Below are 17,281 nucleotides of genomic sequence, written 5' to 3'. Positions count from 1 at the left end.
AAGGTAAAAATTATAGTGAAATAATGCAAAATAATTTGACTCGTACAATCATCTTTTGACTGTATAAAAACTCATTTGCAAGCACCATTTCTGCACATTTCTATGGGTAAAAACAATCCCATGGAAAAGGAAGGAAAGTTCAAGGGTTACAGTTCCTCATACAATCTGTCATCGCTTTGAATGGAAAACATTTTTCCCACCAATGATAGTGATGAGAGCAAATGATATCTGTTTGTCTAGTCAAAGCATTCATCTGGTGTATCCCACACCAGACCTTTTACATTCTTTTTTAAGTCAAGTGCTTAATGTAATCTTTTATGATTTCAATGATTATATTTAATGAACTTCTACAATTCATTGAGGTCATATAATACAGCAAGGATCTCCTCATAAAAGGCACACTGATAACCAAATATTATAATAAATAAACACGCTAGTGTTACAATTAGATAAAATAGCACTCCATTCATATTTGCAATTAGATGTGTTGATTATTTTCCTTTTATTCTAGTTACTGAAACAGTCCACAAGCTGAATGTAGAAAATTGCATCTTACTTAATGTACACTTTTAACCCTTGCTATACTTGTTTAAAAACTGAAGGAGCTGTGACGTACTTATTGAGAAGAGTGAAGGGCAAGATTTGAAGAAGATGCACAAGGCAGGTTTTTACACAGAGGGTGGTGGCTGCCTGGAATTCGCTGCTGAGAGAGGTAGTGGAAGCAGATACGATAGTGACGTTTAAGGGATGTTGTAACAAATACATAAATAGGATGGGAATAGAGGGATACAGTCCCCCGAAGGTTACGGGGTTTTAATTCAGTCAGGCAACATGGTTGGTGCAGGCTTGGAGGATTGAAGGGTCTGTTACTGTGCTGTTGTTTTCTTTGTTCTGTTCTATTGTCCTAAAGAATGAAGTGTGCAACATTTACATAGGACTGCTTTACTGTATTGGCTTAATGCCATTATTGTTGATAGTACTATTATTTCTGCTAACATTTTACTATTTATTGTTTAAGTTCTCAGCACTCAATTTAATTCCAGCAGCTCTAGTTAGAATTTCCATAATGGCTCCAAGTGTGGCCCTGGACTTTATGCCATGAAGGCAAGAAGTTCAATTTTTGGACCCCTTTCAGCAAAGCTATAATGAGGAAATAATTATCCTCAGTTTAAAAATCCAATAAGGGCAGGATTAAATGTCCAAGACTTTCCTTTTCTCCCAGTTTTCCTCAGGTTGAATAGCCTAACAACTCTCACTCTTGAGACATGCGTTAAAAATGATAGTTTTGATGAGATACCAGAATTGGTGACACATTTGAAATTATATCATAGCAGCTTCACTGTCTTTAGGAAAAAGACTATGTTAAGCGAAAGGATAGGATGGATAAAGAAAGTGAAAGACAACACCTATCACGCCTGGCACCTGTTTTCTCTTCTAACCAATTTAGAATCTTCATATGCATGGCAATTCCAATGTTATTGCAGTGTTCCCTGGCATTATCATAACCTCTCGATGAAGCAAGGGTCAACTTACACCCACAAGAAACTAATTGAATGCACTTAAAAATGAGAATATAGTGAACGTGTAAAAATTCTTAACACCATGGTTTCACCTCCGCAGCTTGAGTTTGTACTAGTCTAAAGTTTATTTGCTGGCTGCAAGGATCCAGTGTCCCTTGCCTGAAATATTATTGAGGTGTTCTCAATCTGATTGCGAATGATGCAAGTCCACAGCATAAATCTCCCCATAATTTAAGATAGTTATCACTAAAATGGCTGTATTACTAAAATAGGTCATAAGAATGGCTCATGCCTGAAATGGGAAGGTCAGACTGATGCAAAAGGGAGTATTCTATCATGTTAGGGATTGAAGTATATTTGTAACAAAGCCAGTGAAGTTTTATTGTGCATTTTTTCATGCTGGAACTACCCCAAGGGCGCATTTTATTGGGATGGGTGATTCGGGTGAGAAATTGTTCCATTCTCAGAAAGATGGATATAACCAGGACATGCATTCAATGCATGGGCAAAGAATGAGGAGCCTGTTTTCCAAATAAGTTTCTTTGCACCTATACCACATCAAGAGAAGGCATGCAGAAAAAGTAATGTCACAGAATTGGAATCATTTGCAACTGTTGTGAGTGTTAGATGTGCAAAATGCCATCTTCAAACTTATAGGCCAGGTTTCACTGCACAACATATTAGCGAGGGGGCTAATACACATGAATGCACAGAACAGCCAGAGCAAGAAGATCATAATGTCAGTATGTGTGCAATGCTTATTTGACACTAGTGGTGCCATCTTGGTCCTCAACACCCCAGTTAATTCTTTCTCTTAACCTCATAGCTGGAAACTACAGGCCAGTTAGCTTAACATTTGTCAGGGAAAATGCTAGAAGCTATTATTAATGATGTTATAGCAGGCCAGTTAGATAATTGCAAGGTAATCAGGCAGAAACAACATGGTTTTGTGAGAGAGAAATCATATCTAACCAAAGAAGCAAGAACTGGTGGATGCGCTGTACTTAGATTTCCAGAAGGCATTTGATAAGGTTATTGCAGAAAGCCAAAGCTCATGGTGTAGTGGGTAACATATCGGCATAGGTAGAGGATTGGCCGGCTAACAGAAAACCAAGAGCTTGCACAAATGTGTAATTTTCTGGTTGACACGATGTAATGAGTGATGTACCACAGGAATCAATGACTTGGATGAAAAGATCGATGGTATGGTTGTTAAATTTGCTGATGATACAAAGATAGAAAAGTAAGTGCAAAAAAGGACATAAGGAGTCTACAGAAGGATATAGATAGGTTGAATGAGTGGCAAAGGTCTGACAAATTGAGCATAATGTGAGGTTGTTCATTTTGGCAGGACAAAGAAAAAACGTATTATCTAAATGTGAAAGATTGCAGAGCTCTGAGATGCAGAGGGATCTGTGTGTCCTAGCACACAAATCATAAAAGGATAGTATGCAGTTGCAGCAAATAATAAGCAAGCTAATAGAATGTTATCATTTATACCAAGGCAAATTGAATACAAGAGTAAGGAGGTTATGCTTCAGTTATACAGAGCATTCGTGAGACTACATCTGGTGCACTGTGTACAGTATTGCTCTACTTATTTAAGGAAAGATGTAAAAACATTGGAAGCAGTTCAGAGAAGGTTTTCTCGATGAATACTTGGAATGGACTTTGGGGACACTGCCACCACCCTCTCATTAAAAAGGGGCCTTTCCCCAAACCTTCCTCAACAAACATCGCTTTCATTCGGGCCCTCCCAATGGACCCCCTTTCATGCCTTCCCCCCCCCCCCCGCGTCCTTCCCCCCGTCCGCGCCCCTTCCTCCCCCTCCGCGCCCTTTCCCCCCCTCCGCGCCCTTTCCCCCCCCCGCGCCCTTTCCCCCCCCTCCGCGCCCTTTCCCCCCCTCCGCGCCCTTTCTCCCCCCCCTCCGCGCCCTTTCCCCCCCCTCCGCGCCCTTTCCCCCCCCTCCGCGCCCTTCCCCCCCCTCCGCGCCCTTTCCCCCCCCTCCGCGCCCTTTCCCCCCCTCCGCGCCCTTTCCCCCCCCTCCGCGCCCTTTCCCCCCCCTCCGCGCCCTTCCCCCCCCTCCGCGCCCTTTCCCCCCCCTCCGCGCCCTTTCCCCCCCCTCCGCGCCCTTTCCCCCCCCCTCCACCGCAACCCCCCCCCCCCCCCCCCCCGCTCCGCGCCCCACTTCATGATCCTCCTAATGCCATGTGCCGTCAAACTCCACACTCCCTCATTCCCCACCCCTTTTAGCACTGCCTCCAGTATGCTGACAGTGTCCACCTGGGCAGTGCTAAGTTGGCACTGCCAGATATGCAGTGTCCAGCCATGTCCCTGACCAATGGGGTCTTCAGTGCCCTCTGCATGGGTGTTGAGATTTGTGGTGGTCCGTTGCACGCTGCGCAATCTTGTTATTGTGAGGGGCCTCCAGTTTTATGGCAAGAAGCTAAGGAGCAGGAATGTGAGGAAAAAGAGGAGGAAATGATTATGCAGGAAGAGGAAGAGGGAAGTCAACTTCGCCAGCTGCTTAGCTGACTATCTGTGAAGACCTCAACTAATTCCACTCAAAGTATCCACAACCCAAGCGTTCATTCACCAACAATCCCACATCTTACCCTCATGCTTTCATTGATCATCATAGTGTCTGTTTGTCTACAAAGCAAAATTAAAAGCTACCACAAAATAAACATCCCAAACCCAATTTATAAATGAAGTTGTTCCAAATGGAGTACAGAAGTTAATTGATCACCCTCCTGCATTTCATTAGTTGGCTGTTTTCCATGTGGTTTTGCCTGTTATAATGTTGGTAATGTTACCCCAGCGGCTACAGTAAAGCTGATGAATGGCTTCTGATTTTTCTTGGAGGAGATTACAGATAGCCTTGGAGATTGATCTTCAACATTCTTGGGCAGTAAAGCTGGGCTACAGACTGCACTGTCTATGAGTGGGCCACAGCAGTCTAGTCTGGTTGACTGGTGGCCAACAGCAAGGGCGCTAGCAGAGTAACAGGTATGGGTGGGTAAATGTTGTCATCTTGTGAGAAGACAGCAATTTTATGCTCTCTTACCTCCTTTGCCACTCCCCAGGGATATGCATCAGCAATCCAGGTGTTCTGGAGAACAAATTGTTGACCCAATGCAATACCCTGACTGGTCCTACATACACTGTATTCCACACAAGATAGCTGCTGCTTGTGCTGCAATGGGAGGTGAGATATGGTTGTCAGATGCAGCATCACGGTTGAGTCCACAAGTCTACAAATGAAGTTGGCTGCCATTTCCATGTTGGAATCAATTAACTTCAAGCTCTACACAGAGCCCTGCGCCAAGTTGGTGCTGGAATCCTCCAAGTTTCTTGCTCTTTGCCTCGATTTCTGGCAAATTTCCCAATGCACCAAGCACCACCTCCTCTGACACCTGCACTATCCTTACCTCTGCTGCAGCCCACTAGTGCCCAGAAATTCACCATGTGCAGATCCTGACTCAGTGCTGTTGTCTAAATAGCATACAATGCTAGTATCTGAGCTAGTGGCTGCCAGTCTGAGATTGGTATGTTTTCATTATTGTCTTACTGTTTCTCCACTGTCTGACCAGCATGCAATTCCTGGGTATCTGAAAGGGGAAAGGTACAAGGGTGAGGTCATGGTGCAGAGGAGGAAGAAAGTTAGAGGATCACACTCACACCATCCCACAGCTTGTAAATCAGATGACAGTGCAGCATGAGGATGAGTGAGATGTGAGAAGGCAGATTAGGCATGAGGGCATCATCAGTATTTTCAGCTCAACTGATGCTCACCATTGGGCATCCCAGTAATGACCTGCACATGCTCCTCCAACAGGTATGCCCCACTGATTGTGCACCACCTTGTCCTCCAAGAAAGAGAGGGAGTGTACTAATGAGTCCATACAATCTCTTTGGGTGAATTGGCTGTTGTGCCTGAATAGCAGGCAGCGTGTGCAAGCTGTGAGTTGTGGATGTGAACCTTCCCGTAGTGATTGTGTGAGTGTGCAGTGGAACGTGTGAATGTCAGGTATGGCATATGATTGATAGAGATGTAGTAAATTGTCTGAGTCGAGTAATGTAGTTGGTGGGATATGGCATTTGAAGATTCACTTACTGACCTTGACCATTTGTGCCCTGCCATTGTAGCAACAAAATCTAGAACCTTTAAGTTTGACTTCTGGCATTCACTTCTGCAGCTGTCTGCTCCCACTGCCTTCTGATCATGTGTCCCTTCAGATATAGGGCATCTCTCCTCCTTTGCAGCTCCTCCACCCAGGCATCCAGTGCAGCATCTGAAAACCTTGGAGCCTGCTCTCTCCCAAGCTGTGCTATTACTGAATGTTTCACAGATTAGATTTGGGTCCTGCATGACTGACAGAACCTGATCGAGTCTCAATGTAGTTGTAGACGAACTCTCCAATGCAGCGTAACAATTAATGGGTGCAGTTTAATTGTGATCCTCCTTCCCATTTTCAGTGACTATCAGATTTAGCCCCTAAATGTTTTGTTGCCTTGATACAACAGCTTTGTTAATTATAGAATCATAGAAATCATAGAAACCCTACAGTACAGAAAGAGGCCATTCGGCCCATGAGTCTGCACCAACCACAATCCCTCCCAGGCCCTACCCCAATATCCCTACATATTTTACCCACGAATCCCTCTAACTTACTCATCTCAAGACATTAAGGGGCAATTTTAGCATGGCCAATCAATCTAACCCACACGTTTTTGGACTGTAGGAGGAAACCGGAGCACCCAGAGGAAACCCACGCAGACACAAGGAGAATGTGCAAACTCCACACAGACAGTGACCCAAGCCGGGAATCGAACCCAGGTCACTGGAGCTGTGAAGCAGCAGTGTTAAACACTGTGCTACCGTGTTGCCCATGTTAACGTTTTGCACTTCAAACAAAAATTAACATAAGTAAGGTGAAATTGCAAATCTTCTTTTACAAAAACACTTATGACTGATTGTAGTGCAAATCCATTAAAATGTACCCAAGAGGGGAATATTTACAGAAAGAAACTAACTTTGTACAAGTGGCATGGCCACAAACAGTAATTTCATTAATTGGATCAAGAGTTACAATGTTCTCTGATTTATGTTCACCTCATTATCCACTATTTTTTCATCAATTTCATTTGATCATCTGTCATTTTCCTCTTCCACCTACAGATAATCTTAAGATAAATCAGAGTTTGTGAGCAATAATTTTCAGTTTAGGTGGTCATTGCACAGGACCTTACCAATATTTGGTGCTTGCTTCTAGTGCCTGTCAATGTATAAGATGGTGGCACAGTGGTTAGTACTGCTGCCTATCGGCGCCAGCGGCCCAGGTTTGATTCCCAATTTGGACCACTGCCTATGCCAAGTTTGCATATTCTCCCCATGTCTACATGGGTTTCCTTCCAGTGCTCCAGTTTCCTCCCACGATCTGAAAGATATGCTGATTAGGTATATTGGCCATGCTAAATTCTCCCTCAGTGGACCCAAAGAGCCACCGGAGTCTTGTGCCAGGGGATTTTCACAGTAACCTCATTGCGGTGTTAATGTAAGCCTACTTGTAACACTAATAAATAAACTTCAAGATGGAGTAAAATCAGCAAACATGCTGAAAGCAGAAAAAACTAAATCAGAGATGCATCCGTGTTTGTAATGGGGATCTGAGTAATAACTACTGCTGACAACAAATCTGTCCTTGAAAAACTAACTTTATATTTGTACAGTCTTGCTAAATGTATGTTGTGATTAATTATGAATTTTTAAAAATTATTTTAAAATATTTTTAAAGCCATTTTCAGAATATTTTGACTTTTGCCTTCACCCCATATGCATGTCCTAATCTTCTCCGCATAACTTTAACAAGTAATTTTATTTTTGTTCTTTTCACTTTCTGTTTGGCTGCCTATGCAAATTCTTTAATGTGATTGGTTGCTTGGACAGTGTAGGAATGATGTGGAAATATCATAAATTTGTTGCATTTTCAACTTCACTAAACACATTTATAAAGATGCAAATCATTTTTCTGTCCTTGCTTTGTGTGAGTTTGAAAATATCACATGGAGGATGCAATGAATTTTCAAGGCACATTTTCAGGGGTTTGAGGATGTTACTTAGATGCATTTTTGTTCCACAACACAAAGTAATGCATTTCTGTGCATGAAATCAATAGAATTGACCAAACCATTGTGCTTTATTCTTACACTGGAAATGTAAATCATACTGTTTTGAAATTGAGACAATACTGTAAGCGCTGGTTTCCAATGATACGTTAAATGCACTCCACCACTCTTTATGGGCAAAACGAAAGTATACAAATGTTCAAACTGTCACCACAAAACTTATAGTTCCTTCATTTTAAAAATAATGTTATGCCATTCAATGATGGTAGTGAGCAAATTTGGGAGATTAAAATATTCCTCCATCCTCTGAGTTTTACTGCATTCAGTTTCATGACAAGGAATTTCCAGATATATATACTCAGCTGCATTTTGCAAATCTAATCTCTCTCCCGTCTGAGCCTTAGCATTCAGAACACGTGATAAAGCCTTAAGAAAGCATAGAAGGAGAAGAAAAACATTCATCCCACCAAACCCATACCTTCTAAAAACCAAATAAACCAGCTGTCATGAATCCTACTTAATTCATTTCACATTTACTCACTAACTCCAAAAGATGAATCATACAAAACTTCATAATAATTATCAAACCTTAATTGGATCTCATTTGTTATATGACATCGAGCTGTGTTTGTAATGATTTCAATATCCATCTGGAAAATTAACATCTGAAATTTGCCAAAATGTCCAAACTTTGTCAGAGAGGCTAGCATTTCATTAAGCACCTTTCATGAAGAAAAGGCTTCCCAAAGCATTTGACAGCCAGTGAATTATTTTTGAAGTGTTGTTACTGGTGAAATGTAGAAGGCTGATTGGCTGAATGGGACCAACCTCAAATCTTAGAACAAGCTTGAAATCAGTACCAAATGTGCATAAATGCATCATTTCTGAATCCAGGATATGTAAAGCATAGCTGCTACCTTTACAGGTACTGCTGTGGTTGGTTCACATGCCAATGGTAACAAGTTTTACTTCATTCATGAAAATCATCTGAATTTAAAATATCCTGCACATATGCAAAATGATACATGTTCTTCCACACCTAATGCATTTACAAAACATATAAAGCATGGATGAACATGTCATTCTGCTTAACATGTCATTCTGCTTAACATGTATTTCAGCTACTCTGTGTGGTGTGATCAAGGTAAATGACTGGTACAAGCAGATGAAAGTGTAGGGACAATGGGAGAGGGTTTTTCTAGCAGCCAGCTCTTAAAACTGATCCAGGACCAATGAGTTGATTGCCTAAAACTAATCAGAACATAATAATGTGCTTGCAATGCCAAATTCCAATGCCAATTCCAAATACTCAATGAAATGTGTTTACATTGCAAAAGCCAACTTTACCATAAATATCCTTTTGACAAAGCTGAAATGTTCACGTGGGGCCGTATTTCAAATACTAATATCACACCTGCACTGCAGACACCAATATCACAACTATCTCACTCATTCTCAAGCCTTCAGTCCAGAAATTCAATTTGTAGAACATAGAGCAGCAGCATACATCTCCTATGTAGCACATAAGGTGGCAGTAAACCAAGGAGCTGCTGATGATGGCAGTGGGGCGGTGGATGGACGAGAGTAATTGAGACACGAGAAGCTTTGAGAGTATTGAAACTCCTAGTCTGTGTTAGGTGTGAAATGAACCACATTGGAAGAGTAAAATTGTGCTGTCCATTTGCTGTTTTATAGTTATCCATGCCTCTTCTGTTTGCCAAAATATTTATTTGCAGTAACTGTCTAATTGCAAATTCATTACGATTTTAAAAATGATCATTTAGATATTTGTACATTTGTTTTCCAAACCTTAAAGTAATGTGGTGGCCTGCTTGATTGGTATTTTACAATATTGTTTAACATTATTGCTTAATCATTCAAGCAGTTTTTTCCAAAACAGGGTTTTCTTGTAGTTCTTGTCAGTGCATATAATCAGTAAGCATTTAAGTTAACGAGCAATATTCCATAGTTCAGATGAGCATAACTGTTTTTAAACGTAAGGTATAGAAATAGATGTTACCCTGTCATATTGAAGCACTATTAAACTGCCAATTTGTCAATGAATTAAAAATATTTTATAGAATCCAGGTGCTCTCTGCATCCAGTCGCATCTACTTGCATGCAAATGACAAACAGATGTAGAATGGTTGACCAAGGTTGTATCCAAAATTACACATAATATAGATGCTTGAAATTAATGTTTCATTTTGCTGCTGGTTGTTAGTTTTTAAAGTTTATTTATTTGTCACAAGTAAGGCTTACATTAACATTGCAATAAAGTTACTGTGAAATTCCTCTAGTCGCCACAATCCGGCGCCTGATGGGATCAATGAACCTAACCAGCACGTCTTTCAGAATGTGGGAGGAAACCGGAGCACCTGGAGGAAACCCATGCAGACACAGGAAGAACGTGGAAACTCCCCATGGATAGTAACCTTAGCCGGGAATCGAACCTGGGTCCCTTGCAGTGTGAAGGAGCAGTGCTAGCCACTGTGCCACCATGCCACCTATACAGTTATTACAACATATGTCAGGCTATTTGCAGATTTAGTTAGAAACATTATTGGTGATATGTTGAATCTGATAAGACTGTGTTACTTTCTTTCTAAATTATGCTGTTCAGATAAAACTTGATTCCAAATTTCCTTTACATGAATATGGGTATATTTTACAAGCTTTTCATCAGAAATAAATGATCAGACTCTTCAAATAGAGTGTTAAAATTTTATGCAATTTGCTACAAAATTAAAGTATCAGATAAGTGGTAAATACAGTCACTAATTTATGAATTGTATAGTTTTCAGATATTTTTAGCAGTTACCGATTATACTCATTGCTGGTTATCTGAGGAATGGCTAAATGTAGCACTTGCAGGTTATGACAAATATTGGCAATCAACAGTAGAGCCATTAATATTCTTACCATAGTGAGCAACATCACTCTTTAAGGAGTCACTCTGCGTAGTCAGATGTGTAAAAATACAATAATAAAACCAATATGCTGAATGAAGCATGAAACCTGTATAAGGCAAGAAATTCAACACTGTAATTTGTGACTCTTTTAAACTGCTCTTAGTATACGCTCACGGTTTATGATGTCATCTGATTAAACTACAGCTTTATAATTCACAGCGAAACATTTCTTATTCCCAGTATGGACTTTATTCTTATTTCAGCTGTGCAAAAAAATTCTGTGAAGTGGTTTTTATAGCTCTGAGGTGGTGTTTTTAATAAGTAAAATTTAACAGATGTATAATGATTTTTTTTTTACATTAATCTCAGGTGCCAATTATTGTGCCCTGTCACCGAGTGATCTGCAGCAATGGACAGATTGGTAATTATATAGGAGGAAGAGGAAATCACCTCAAACAATGGCTACTGACACATGAGAAGCTTCTGAAAGAGAGCCGAAAAACATCTCGGGAACCTTGTCCAATCCTGCCACAAAGCTAGAATGTACGCCAACAATATTCAGAATAAAGCAAGCTCTTAACACATCCACTATTATTTAGGGAATTTGTAAATATTTGAGTGACTTAAAAAGATAAAAGAAACTTGAGAGTCAGATGCGTGGTGGCACCACCACTATATTAAAAAGCCTAGATCCATCCTGAGGGACGGGAGCCTTTCTTGTTTTTACATTTTACAGAAGAATGAGTACAGAGATCTGTGCATGTTGTGTATGTATGTTGTTCCCGTCTACAGGCTTTTTTTTTGTTCTATTTTTAATGCCCATTAAAGCAAGGATAAGAGAGTGGGAGGGGCATGGCAAATGTTAGGTGCAACTGCCCCTCTAAGGAAGCATCTGGCTCACAGAGGGGACAGCTGACAGTCTGGAGCTTGCGTGTTACTGGGAGCAAAATGAAATCCTGAGGCTTCAACTCACACCTATTTATTCCTGCACAGCATTGTATTTGTCCAGCATGGAAAACTGTACCTCAACCCAAATGAGTGTCCTGTCCTCTTTGATGTTTGAGCTGCTGAAATAATATTTTTCATAAACACTTCGCAAAATGGTCACAAAAGCATTGAATAGGAAACTGTTTCTTTGCTCAATGCCAATTTAAAAAAAAAGTTTGTCACAGCTTAACCTTTTTTTAATTTGAAATGCATGTTTCAAGACTTGTGGAAAAGGTGCGCTGTGTGCATTGTGTGTGTTTTTTTTTGGTAGTGAAATCCTTTTGCAGCAATTATAGAGACAGTTAAATATGTAAAAGTTTCTCTCGTGTATTTTCTTGCAAACCACGTGTAATCAGATTCTTAAGCTTTGGTAAAGAAACAAGCTCCTTGAAGCTGAAGAAAAGCAAAGCTTGTACATGCTTAATGATCGAGAATAAAAATGATTTCAATTACATTAATGGAATATTTTCACTGATGTTATGGGGTCAGGCTGAATCCCAGACCAAAGCCGTATCTTGGTTAGTAATGTTTTGTTGCCCATGCTCTTTCATTCATGGAATTGGGCAAAGAATTTGTGTGTTTTAGTTTACAGTTGTCCTATAGGTTCTTTTCCCATGGAAATTATTTTATTGGTAAGATGATTAGATTGTGGAGAGGGAGCTCTCACTGGTAGAGACGTTGTTTGAGTAGCGACAGTTATCCTGCCCGGGGGAAGATACATTTTCCTGCCCTTTCATGCTCCCATTTGTTCTTAGTGTTAGTCAACATGAGCGCATGCAAGGATGTGATAATTAGTTTATTCTGAATACATAAAAAAGAAGAAAAAATTAAAAATGCACACTACTGGATAACGTAATTTGGGAAAAAAACTGTTGCATTGCATAACCACAAACCACAGAATAATCAATGGAAACTGCCACAAATTTTCACAAACAAGTACCTACCTCTTCCTTAAGAACTTTAAAAGTTGCAGTGAAGATATAAGGGGACAGATAAATTACATACTACATTGGGACTGCCACACAATTGATACAATAGGATTTCAGGCTGTTACACAGATCAAATGTGATAGCCGTTAAATCATATCAGAACAAGATACCTATGCTATAATACCCCATGTGAGAACACATACTTGGGACGGAAAATGCTTCCTGTCTTTTTAAGGACATGACTTCTCACTTTATTCTCATAACACGTGAGGCTATTTATTGGCTATTCAATTTGTCGTTTCTCTTGTAATGGCATGTAGGCTTAATAACCAAGTTTGTTGTAAAATGACTGGATTAATTAAGTATATAGGACATAAGAGAAAGCATAGCCAATTGTAATAACTTCATAATAAAGTATAAATATGCTTTCACGCAAACAGTATCATCAGTCAAAGCATGAAAAATAAACTGTCTCTGAGTAAATCATTATAAGTCATCAAAGGACTATTTATGCCCTGAAACTGTTGTGCTTCATATTTTGAGAATGTTAAAGGTGTAATCAATGACTTGGAATGACTCATGCTTATTACATTACGGCTTTACAGGGTTTTTTTTAGCTGCCCATTTTTCTGTGCGTAAAAACCATAAAAATAGATGTCTTCAATTTTCTTATTTGTAACGTGGCCTACTTGATATTGATATTTCAGTTTTTAGTGGGATTCATTTAAGGTCTTCCTTTAATAATAAATGAAAGATAATTCATTAAAATAGTTTCTATAAATAAAAGATATATCCGACTCTGAAAAATGTAATTTGCTTTCCAGCCTTGACAGTGTGTCTTCTCCCAGTTCGTCCAAATTGTGGTATGCACATGTTAATAGTGGTTCTCTCTGAGCATTGTTTTTCCAATAGAGGGCAGTAGAGTTTAGTGGAATTACGTTACAGACCAGAATACGCTCGCAAGAGCAGCCACTCTCAATTATTTCAGTTTGAACCTACAACTAGAACACAAGAGTAGCTCAGCAGAAATTTATACACTGATTTATGTTGCGTGTTTTCAGACAAACTGCGTCACAAGCTCATTTCTTCATATGCAATCGCTTTTTTATTTGCGTGTGTGGTTGCACTTAATGCTGAGCAACTTGCTGCAGTCAGGCAGTGAGATGAAGAATGGCCCTTCTTTACCTACCGATTTCTGATATTGCTAATGATGCCCAGGCTGCAGACTGGAGTGAGCGTTAATGAAGGGTGCTATGACACCAGAACCTCTAGGGGTTTTATTTAAAAAGAGAGGCGAATGCGTACTGCCACTTTAGGCATATTTCCAGCGTGCCCTCTTCAACCATTATTGCTGATTTCACCTTGTGATTTTTCTTTAAATACTGAACGTTATTTGGCATGATCTTCCACCATGAAATACTTAACTCTTGTGTGTGAAGCTGCAAAGTGGTGGAGGAGCTAATGGGTGATGTTGTTAGCCCAATTGTTGAAAGAAAGAAGTGTCCTTCAGCCTTGGAATTGGGTTCCAGTGACCTATCAGATTTCCTCCCCTTCAGTCTTCCAGTTCTTTGAACTGCTGACATTGAGACACTGTGCAGTCAGGCACGACAGCTGTTTCTGCATCATCTAATACCAGCACATGCTGTTTTAGACCATTTTGAAAAGGAAAGATAATGAAAGATTCGGAAATAATATTTGTTTTGGCATAGTCATCTTTATAATAAAAATAGATGCCCTTGACCACGGGATTTGGAGATAGGGTTAAGTTTGTTGACAGACTGCATTTTGAGGTTTAAAAAGATTTGAGTATTTTCTCTTAAAACTTCTCTACAGATCCAACTAAAGGGTGACTGTGCATGTTGCTAGTACAGATAAATAACAACACACTTTGTACAGAGTATATCAATGAAGTGCAAAAAGTGTATTTTGCAGAGTTATAATACTGCCTCAATTTATATAATTCTGGTACTGCTCACATTTTGCTGAATCATCAAAGGTAGCATCAAGTAAAAATGAGCAAAGTAGCGTCACAAGTAGGCTTACAGTAACACTGCAATGATGTTCTGCGAAAATCCCCTAGTTACCACACTCCTGTTCAGATACACTGAGGGAGAGTTTTAGCATGTCCAATGCACCTAACCAGCACAACTAGGATTGTGGGAGGAAACTGGTGGATCCGGAGGAAACCCATGGAGATAGTGGGAGAGCGTCCAGACTCCACATGGACAGTGACTCAAGCCAGGAGTCGCTCCCGGGTCCCTGGCGCTGTGAGGCAGCAGTGCAAACCACTGTGCCATTGTGCTGCCCCCAAGGTGAGTAAATCAACACAGGTGCATTTTGTAACTCACTTCAGCACCTGTCTGCCCTTGCCCTCCCCCTCCCACCCAATACTACCTGACCCCAGAGAAACAGTAACGGAGGATTCTGAGATACCTTTGTATACCTGAGATCTATGAAGCATGTGGCCAGAGTCCAAAGTACACAGGCTGCAAGTCCACAAAAGAAACAAAACCATGATGACGACACATTATAATCTCTCAAAAAAAAGTTTTTCTACCTTACCAATATTTTACATTAAGCTAGCTACACTTGATTTGACACAAAAATGTTCTCTTTTTATTACTTATATATTCCTTTTCTGAATGCTTTTCTCACAGAACAACTATAACGTATAGCCATAAATTTTGATAAGCTTTTGCATTGAATAAATGATATCTGGTCACGTTCCCAGATAAATAATACATTTCTCATGATGAGTATGGTATTACTGTAGAAGTGAAGTAGGACATGCAGTATATATAGCTTAATGTTTCTAAATTTTTTCACTACCAAGCCAGTAATTTTGTGACGACAAATTATTCTACATACTTTCAGGACTATTGCAAAGCAAGCAAAAATAAAAATTCTTCCCTGCAACATGTTCAAATTATGTTTAAATATTCAGGTACAACCAAATCACTGAACCTAAAAGTATTATTTAAATGTTTCTTATTTGAATAAATTTGATTGCATTGAAACATATGTCAATGAACAAGGACGCAATGATGTGCTGTCTTTGTGATTATTTTGACTCCATCAACTTTGAGAAAAAGAAGTGCATACTTTTCTAAATTGTTATTTTGAAGCTTAAATGCTGTTGCATATTTTTGTTTCCGTCAGAGTCTGCTAAGTGTTTGGCCAGAACAGCCCCTGGTCTGTATGAAACTGTAGAGGTGGCAGTAAAATACGTAGGTTGAGGCCAAGTAGTGGAGAAATTGCAGGTACTGATGTGTCTTTAAGTGACTGAGGGCAGTAGTCCAAAGTCTTCTGGACCAAGTGGCACCAGCTGCAGACAGATGGAGCATGTCTGGGCTCCATCACCCTCAGGTCTGCACCAGACAAGAATCTATATATTAGGGTGGGAAAATGGATAAGAAAGTTAGAAATGGGCACTGTGCTGTAAGGTGAAAATTGAAATGCTTGTGGCATGCTGACATTTGAAATGATTTATGGGTGGCTATTGTTAATTGTGCTTTAAAGTTTATATGCGTTGCAATATAATTTAAAAAGATGTAGAGAAAAAAATCAAATGTAAACGATAATTAAGATCAATCACATACAGTTGCATAAAAAAACTCAGCCAAAGTATGTACAATGTGTTCTGTTTTCTTTCTTTTTTAATAAAGCATTCACTTTCCTATCATTGTTGATTTCACTTGTGTTTATTCAGATCCCTGAATTAAAAAAAACCTCAAACCACTTTTTTTCCTCCTGTATTTTGTTACTTATATTTGTATAAAAAGTCATCGTTAAGCCTGGATTTTAAATGTTATTTCAGAAATTATTAATCACACAGCATTTGTTTTAAGTTTACATTTTCAAATGCCTATTTCCAATGCTGTGTCTTGCTGTGTCTCGCTTGCTGCTATTTTCACAGTCCCTACCAGATATTTTACAGAAGTAAGATTGAGAATTATATTGCATTCACCTGAAACTCATATTAATTGTTCTTCTGCTGTACTGCAGTTGCTACAGTGAATTGTGCTCTTGTTACAAGTAAGTACCAGTAACAGAATCTTGAAGTCCCAGTGAGAAGTATTCTTATTATGGATTTACTAATATAATCAACTTGATCATGATTTTCTACAACCTATTTCCGCATTCTGATGTTTATTCGCATGTAATAAATAAAATTTTTAAGATATAAGCCAAAAACCCCTCATCTCATCAGTGGCTGGGACTCTCTGTTGCTGCTGCAGCGAGTGGAATTTTGGCTGCACGCCAAATTCTCCGTTCTCGTCGGTAGCAGGCGGGTACGGACAAGATTGGGGAATCCCGCCCATAGAAGCAGGAGTATGACTCCTTTAGGCTGGTCCATCATTCAGTAACATTGTGACTGACCTGATTTTGGCCTCTACCCCCATTTCCTGCCTGTTCTACATAAACTTTGACTGGGTATTCCAGCCCCGCCAGTAGTCACAGGCGGGATGGGAAAATTTAGAGAGTGGCTAAAAGTCAAATTACTTCAAGAGTCTGTCTGTCTGTCTCAGTCTTGTACGTATGAAATTACTCATCTTCCAGATCTCCAAAGATTCACAACCTTCTGAGAGAAGAAACTCATCATCATGCCTGCTTAAATGGGTGACTGTTTAATTGGAAACTATGACCACTGGCTCTAAGTTCCCCCACAAGGAGAAACATCCTATTAGCACATGTCAACTCACCACAAAATCTTATCTACTTCAGTAAGATCACTTCGAAATGCCCATGAGTATATAACCAACTTGTCCTGCTCAAACTCTCCTCATAAGACAAAACCTTCACC

At 39.8% G+C, this 17,281-nt stretch overlaps 1 protein-coding gene across 9 annotated transcripts in view; it reads left to right on the top strand.

The window, feature by feature from the left end:
- Positions 1 to 12,000, top strand: part of LOC145354384 (methylated-DNA--protein-cysteine methyltransferase-like) — a 370,957-nt gene extending 358,957 nt beyond the window's left edge. For all 9 annotated transcript variants that reach the window (XM_080205619.1, XM_080205622.1, XM_080205617.1 and 6 more), the window contains one exon: positions 10,931 to 12,000. In XM_080205619.1, the coding sequence (XP_080061745.1) occupies positions 10,931 to 11,101 (171 nt within the window). In that variant the 3' untranslated portion in view covers positions 11,102 to 12,000. The remainder of the gene's footprint in view (positions 1 to 10,930) is intronic.
- The last annotated feature ends 5,281 nt before the right edge of the window (positions 12,001 to 17,281 follow it).

Source organism: Carcharhinus amblyrhynchos, chromosome 17 (genome assembly GCF_965287045.1).
Source record: "Carcharhinus amblyrhynchos chromosome 17, sCarAmb.v2.hapA, whole genome shotgun sequence".
In the NCBI taxonomy this organism is placed as follows: domain Eukaryota; kingdom Metazoa; phylum Chordata; class Chondrichthyes; order Carcharhiniformes; family Carcharhinidae; genus Carcharhinus; species Carcharhinus amblyrhynchos.
Note: the sequence above shows the minus strand (reverse complement) of the source record. Positions and strands in the feature narration are given on the sequence as shown.